Source organism: Triticum dicoccoides, chromosome 3A (assembly GCF_002162155.2).
Source record: "Triticum dicoccoides isolate Atlit2015 ecotype Zavitan chromosome 3A, WEW_v2.0, whole genome shotgun sequence".
In the NCBI taxonomy this organism is placed as follows: Eukaryota; Viridiplantae; Streptophyta; class Magnoliopsida; order Poales; family Poaceae; genus Triticum; species Triticum dicoccoides.
This window is the reverse complement of record NC_041384.1, coordinates 217,858,217-217,865,244: the sequence shown is the minus strand read 5'-3', so window position 1 is coordinate 217,865,244 and position 7,028 is coordinate 217,858,217. Positions and strand designations below refer to the sequence as shown.

The following is a 7,028-nucleotide window of genomic DNA, read 5'->3' as shown; positions in this document are numbered from 1 at the left end:
TGGTGCCGGTCGAGTATATTTGAGGGCCTAAAGAGCCAGTGCTTAAAGATTATAAGGAGTTAAGCCGGATAAGAGTTCGGCTAGGTGTGGTTTTACTCCTCAAAATAAAAAATATAAGGAGTTACCGCCTTTTAAGGGATCGGCTAGAGATGCCTTAAAACTGTCACATGCCTTGAAATCTCTGCTTAAAATAATTGTCCACGGCCAAAATCAAGTGTATATTTAATACAGTGTTTCCAATATCTACCCATAATTTAATGATTTGAATGAGATTAAGTGCGAGCATGCTTGCATACTTGCACGTCATTTAGTAGGGGCATGATCATTTCTCATAAAATATTTCTTAGATCTGGGTTTTTTCTGAGTTCGTAAAGTGAGCTGATGGCAGATATAGTGAACCAAAGAAAGTATTATGGAGCTACAAGTGATCATAGAAGGAGACACATACCTGCTGCAAACCAAAAGTTTTCACATGCGAAATGATCCCGTCAATGCTCCAATCGGGAAGCTTTGAAATCGGAGAAGTTACAGGAAATAACATTTCAACAATTTCTCTTCTGCCTTGGGAAGCAGCAACTTCAATTGGAGTTATACCAAACTGCAAGAGCAGAAGACATTGTAGATTTCGCAATGAATAATCACTAATATAAATATCATGTGCAGTTGCAAACAATTTCTATGTCAATGTGATTCAAAATTTAGCACATTTCAAACAAATAACTAAATATACTTTGCACAATATCAAATGCATGAAGCAATTATGGAATAGCCTAATGCCCTCACCCATCCTCGTCCAAGAAAATCTTGGGTTAATTTCTGCAGTTAATTGTAACGAAAATCTTAAGAGAAGTGTGTCACTTTTAGTGCATAAATTTATTTATGAAAATTTACGAAAAGAACAAATGGGGCCAGATCAGCTTATTCTACTGCCTGACCTCATAGAGGACCAATAGTAGTCAGGTAAATACCAACAAAAAGTACGCATGAGAAGTAGAGCCTGACAGCAGTCAAACTGGAAACTGTATAACTCACTTCATCTGCAATATTCGGGTTAGCACCAGCTTCTAGTAAACAGTTCATGATGCCAGCTGAGCCACAAGTTGCTGCCAACACCACGTAACTACCACCATTCGAGTCAGTGAAATCCACATCAGCGCCAGCCTGAGTAAATTAATTATTATTTGATCACCTGAGTTAGTGCTTGAGATGTAATACAAAGACAAATTACTCGTGATGGGATAAAATTGTCCTACAGAATACACTTAACGGAGATCCACGAAGGAAGGTGACTAACCTTAATGAGTAGCTTCACACAGTTCACCGGTGCAGTTGGTATGGGTCTTATGGCCATACTCAGCGGGGTATCATCAAGGTTGAGAACCTTGTTTGGCTGCAGAAAGTGGATAGATCAAATTCCCATACGTGAAGAAAGGAAAATTAGAGAAATAATATCACCTCATTTGGTGTTATATATTATGCATGTATTGGTGATGTTCACAAAGAAATTAGACATAATATTTACCATACTGTGGGGAAGTGACTGTGTTTCACTTCAAAAGAACTACGTAATTATGATCAAATGCTGAATATATATCCGTAGCTTTGTACCAAAATAAACTCTTCATGTACCAAAGTAAAAGTGGCCACATTGTTCCCATTCCAGTGCATGATAGCGTCAATGGGATGTATACATTCTTAAGGGTCTTCACAAATCCGGTTTTTCTTCTTCTTTTGAACAGCCCGGTGTGTACAGAGAACTGATGTCTTACATCTGCGTGGTGCTCCAACAAAATCTTCATTGTGCCATCTTGACCATAAGTAGCAGCCAAATGCAACGGAGTCCCAAGCGGGGAAGGTAAATCCACATCAATTCCTCTTGAAAGCAGCAGGTTGACTATTCCTTGATGTTCTGAAGAAGAAATTATTAAAATGTTAATAACTCCAAATTATTTCCCAACATTTAACTTGTCTTTCACACATGCATGACACCTGACTATACCTCGGGATACTCTTTATCAGAATTGCCAGCCAAATTACGATTTTAGACTAATATACTAGTTCAAATTTTGACAGAACAGTTAAGAAGTTAACTAGGGCCATGCTCAGGATAACTAAACAACAATTTGCAAAAAAAAACTTATGCGAATATATTTGCGCCTGCCTTGTCGGTCAGATTGGACCGCATGAAGGCCGGGGCCACTCCTAAACCCTCTAGATCTTTCGATCGTTTTCAAGAGCCTACTGCAGTTTGTATCGTGTGATTTCATATGCACTTAAATAGTATTGAAAATAATTATTCCAAATTATATATTATTTGTGTGTGTTTACATGAGAGAGACCTTTGTGTGCAGCAGCATGGAGAGGCGATCCTGTTTTACCACCTAACTTTGGATCGGCATCATGAGCAAGAAGATATTTTGCAGCCACAGTTCTCCCAAAAAATGCAGAAAGGAATAGCGGAGTTTCACCTGTAAGAAAAACAAAGACCAGTAGCTCAGCACAAAATCAAACCTGCCTTCAACAATACAAATGTTCCTTTATGGACAAGGCACGGATACTTTACTACTGTTAAAAGTGCTCAATGTGGAACCGGAACATCATTAGTCCTAATTGATGCATTACGCAGTGACTCTCCTATGTTTGCTGTTTAAAACAAAGATAGCACAAAGACACAAATGAAGGTGCAAGAGACACCTATACATTCAAGAAATCAAGATATGCTGGTATAAATGTCCCATGAATGAATTTAAAATATTTAAACTCAACTTCGAATTTAAGTATAAGTGTATGCAGCGTACGATAACCAACAATATGCCAAGGGTGTTGCAGATGAATGGCCCTCACTTTCATTGAATTTCACAGAAATACTGAAACTTAAGCGTGCGGTGCCAAAAATATTTGTGAAACTGAAACCCATAGAAAGGCCCGAAAAAGAAGAAACCCATAGAAAGAATTGTTCATTTTGTTTTCTATTTTCGGAAGACAAAAAAAAAGTTGCATAACGCTCTCTTCAGGCCGTATAACTATGCAAGAGATGCAGAATTGAAGGGAAGGCAACCTAACCATTGTCGTTTGTTTGGTTGATGTCAAGGCGGAGGTCCTCCACGAGATACCTGCAGACGTCCATCTTCTCCTCCATGGCCGCCAGGTGCAGCGCGCTGTTCCCGCAGTTTACGTCAACCACCGCGGCCATGATGGCCGCCTCGCCTGGCCCCGAGTTGAGCCTCCGCGCCATCTCTTGGCACACGCGCGCGACGGGAAATGCTTACCATTGACTCAGGTACTAAACACACTTGGATCCACACCTAGGGCAGACCAACGAACCCTAATAATAAGATAAAAGAGCAAACACGAGCTTGGTCGGGTTACTTTTGACGAGGCGGAGGTTGCCGTCGAAGGCGGCTTGGAGGAGCATCCTCTCCTGCTGCTGCTTCTCCATGGCGATCGGAAGGCGAATCGACGAGACCAATGCAAGTGGTAGACTGATGCGAGACTCCTGGTCAGTTAAAGAATAGAGGATCTACGCCGTAACTGGTTGCGGTGAAAAAGGCCCCGCTGATTTAGATGATTATCATGATTTAGATGATTATCATGATTTTCTTTCCTTTTTGGGTGTAGCCTTAGATGGACTTGACTGGAGTTGACGATTTATCAGCAGCCTTAGATGGACTTGACGGTTTATCATCAGTGCGAAACGGGCTTGTCGGTTTATCAACATGGCCGGTTGCATCAAGTTCTACTTGTTCAACAACAAAGTCGTGATCTTGAGGTGGCGGATCATCAAGCACACCATCAGCTTTTGTTCCTTCCGGTTCTGGAGTTCTCTCCGGTTCAATAACCACATTGTCATCAGACGGTTTATCTACCTGAGCTTTTTTGCTGGGTCTGGCCTTGGCTCTGAAAGAAAAAAGATATAAAGGTTAGTATAGCACGCAAGTATAAAGCGTCAAAGGATTAAGTTTAAAGTGTTTACCCAGGAACAATTTTAAGAGGAGGGAGCTGTGTGGCCGTTGACTCACCGGATGATGAATGAGGTGTTCCCTGATAATTTGAATCGGATGGATTAAGAGGTTGTCGGAAATAACCCGCCTTGGGATAAGAAGTATCGGGAGTGTGTGAGACCTCAGATCGATGTTTCCAAGCCGGAGTGTTTGGTAAACCGGCTGAAGTGACTACTTGGCCGCTGTGCCGGGTTGTGCGGCAAGCTTCGTGTTGCTGCTTCTTCAAAAGAAAGTTTGGGTCCAAGTGAGCTAGGGGGTGAGAAAATCTTACTTTCCGGATTGCTTGATGGATTTTTTGTGTTGGCAGAGGGTCTGCACCGGAGGAAAGGATAATTACCTCTGCGTCATTGGCTTGGCTGCCTTTAGCATCATCCTGATAATAATCATTGTCAATGAGGTGTATGAAAAACGAACCAAGAGAGTCAAGTTCTACCTCTGCGTCCGGATCATCAAGGTCATCATCGAGGTTTAACCCGGTGGATTCAGCTGCCTTTTTCTTGGCAGGTTTCTTAACAACCTTCGTCTTAGGCCGAGGGGTCTTGGCCGGTTTATCCTATGGCTTCTTCTTCCGGAATGAGTCATCACCCTGTTAAAAGATTGACAGAGGACATAAAATATTACACAAATAAGAATATCAAGTACAAGCAGGAGTGAGGCAAGTCTTACAGCTATCGGTTTATTGGAAACGCAGAAGGGACTAAGCCCTGTTTTGCTGCAGAGAGCCACCGGTTCATCCAACATCTTCTTAACAGACTCAGTAACTTCAGCCTCTATTAGCTGAATATCAATATGCCGCCGAGGATCTTTTAATCCCCCTATGTACTGACACATTAAACCGGGGCGACGGCTTAACGATAAAATACTCCAAGATATCCAGCAACGAGCAAAATCAACTCCTGTCAAACCGTTAGCCATAAAGGCTCTGAGCTTGGCGAGTTGTGGAGTGTATGTGGCCCGTTCCTTGGCAGTCAGCCGTTGCGGAAGTGGATGTGTATTGGTAAGCTGGTGAGCACGATAACCCGGCAGAGGGTTCTCATCATCATGGGAAGTATCCTTACAGTAGAACCAAATCTGGTTCCATTCTTTAGGATGACTATGAAGTTTTGCATGAGGAAAGCTGACGTCCTTCCTTTTCTGAATAGAAACGCCGCCAAGTTCGGTGTTGGGCCTGTCAAATTCAGTGCGATGATTCAAGTAGAAAAAATCCCTGAACAATTCAACGGTTGGCTCTTCTTGCAGATAGGCCTCAGAGAACACTTGAAAGTGGTAAATATTGTACATAGAGTTAGGTCCAATATCTTGAGGGTGCATCTGGAAGCTGGCAAGCACATCATGGAAAAACTTGGACCCGGGCGGTTTAAAACCACGACTCATGTGATCAACAAATATCACTACCTCGCCATCCTTGGGGTTGGAGGATTCTCTGGACCGGGAACTCGCCAATGGATTTCGCTTCGTTTTGGTAAAGCACTAGTTCTGACGCATCCATCTAGTTGCTCTTTAGTAACCCGGGAAGGGACCCAGTTACAAGCATAAAATTGTTTGGCCATTTCGAATGAAGAGCTGGAAAAAAAGATTGTTGCCAGTTTAAGACTCATGGCTGGCAAGTATAAAGCGTAGCAGGTTAAGGAAAAGGTATTCAAGCATGCAAACTTGTTAAACCGGAGGTCGATGCTTATAAATGGTAAAGTGATTGGCGGTTTACAAGGGGACTAATGGCATATGGCAGATTATTTTCTACAGGATAAACCACCGATGCAGATAATGAAAGTACAGATCTGAAGCAAAAATGACTAAGTGAGGAAAAACAAGTTTCACCGTTTCACATTGGAATTTTGGATCTACCACATGTCAGGAAAAGGAAAATAAGTCTAGACCTAAAAAACCGGTACAGAGGAGTTCATCAGTTCTAAGGAGGCCTTTGTACAAGAAAAGGGGATCTACTAGCATCTGAAATAGATACGAAACAACTACTGCGTGAGTTCCATACTTCTTTTAGATCAAAAGAGGATGCAGTGGAGAAAATACGAAGAATCCGTGAGGAACAGCGAAGAACACAGAAGAACTTGCAAACCCTAATGCGGATCTAAGGTGCGGAAAAGCAAAAACTTACGGACGTAGATCTACTACTGAGGGTCGCCGCCATTCTCTGGACAAGCTCAGGTTGATGCAGCGGCCAAGGTTGAGGACTGATACTTCCATTTTGCATCATGCTTTTATATCGATATTTATTGCATTATTTGCTGTTATTACACATTATGTCACAATACTTATGCCTATTCTCTCTTATTTTACAAGGTTTACATAAGGAGGGAGAATGTCGGCAGCTGGGATTCTGGGCTGGAAAATGAGCAAATATTAGAGACCTATTCTGCATAGCTCCAAAAGTCCTGAAACTTCACGGAAGTCATTTTCAGAATATATAAAAAATACTGAGCGCAAGAAGTTCCAGAGGGGGGCCACACCCTGGCCATGAGGGTGGGGGCGCGCCTTACCCCCTGGGCGCGCTCCCCTACCTCGTGGGCCCCTTGGTGGCCCTTCGACGCCCATCTTCTACTATATGGAGTCCTTTGTTGAGGAAAAAATCATAAGCAAGCTTTCGGGATGAGACTCCGCCGCCACGAGGCGGAACCTTGGAGGAACCAATCTAGGGCTCTGGCGGAGCTGTTCTGCCGGGGACACTTCCCTTCGAGAGGGGGAAATCATCGCCACCGTCATCACCAACGATCCTCTCATCGGGAGGGGGTCAATCTCCATCAACATCTTCACTAGCACCATCTCCTCTCAAACCCTAGTTCATCTCTTGTATCCAATTATTGTCTCCAAGTCTGGGATTGGTACCTGTGGGTTGCTACTAGTGTTAATTACTCCTTGTAGTTGATGCTAGTTGGTTTATTTGGTGGAAGATCATATGTTCAGATCCTATATGCATATTAATACCGCTCTGATTATGAACATGAATATGCTTTGTGAGTAGTTACGTTTGTTCCTGAGGACATGGGAGAAGTCTTGCTATTAGTAGTCATG

General features: G+C 42.7%; 1 protein-coding gene across 1 annotated transcript in view; it reads right to left on the bottom strand.

Moving 5' to 3' along the window:
- The window catches only part of LOC119267917 (ankyrin-1-like), an 11,527-nt gene extending 8,023 nt beyond the window's left edge, over positions 1 to 3,504 (bottom strand). Inside the window, exons 1-6 of the mRNA XM_037549374.1 lie at positions 3,064 to 3,504; positions 2,340 to 2,468; positions 1,770 to 1,909; positions 1,295 to 1,390; positions 1,033 to 1,161; positions 449 to 598 (exon numbers count right to left, since the gene is read on the bottom strand). Coding sequence (XP_037405271.1) covers positions 449 to 598; positions 1,033 to 1,161; positions 1,295 to 1,390; positions 1,770 to 1,909; positions 2,340 to 2,468; positions 3,064 to 3,235 — 816 coding nt within the window. The 5' untranslated portion in view covers positions 3,236 to 3,504. The remainder of the gene's footprint in view (positions 1 to 448; positions 599 to 1,032; positions 1,162 to 1,294; positions 1,391 to 1,769; positions 1,910 to 2,339; positions 2,469 to 3,063) is intronic.
- Positions 3,505 to 7,028: the final 3,524 nt, after the last annotated feature.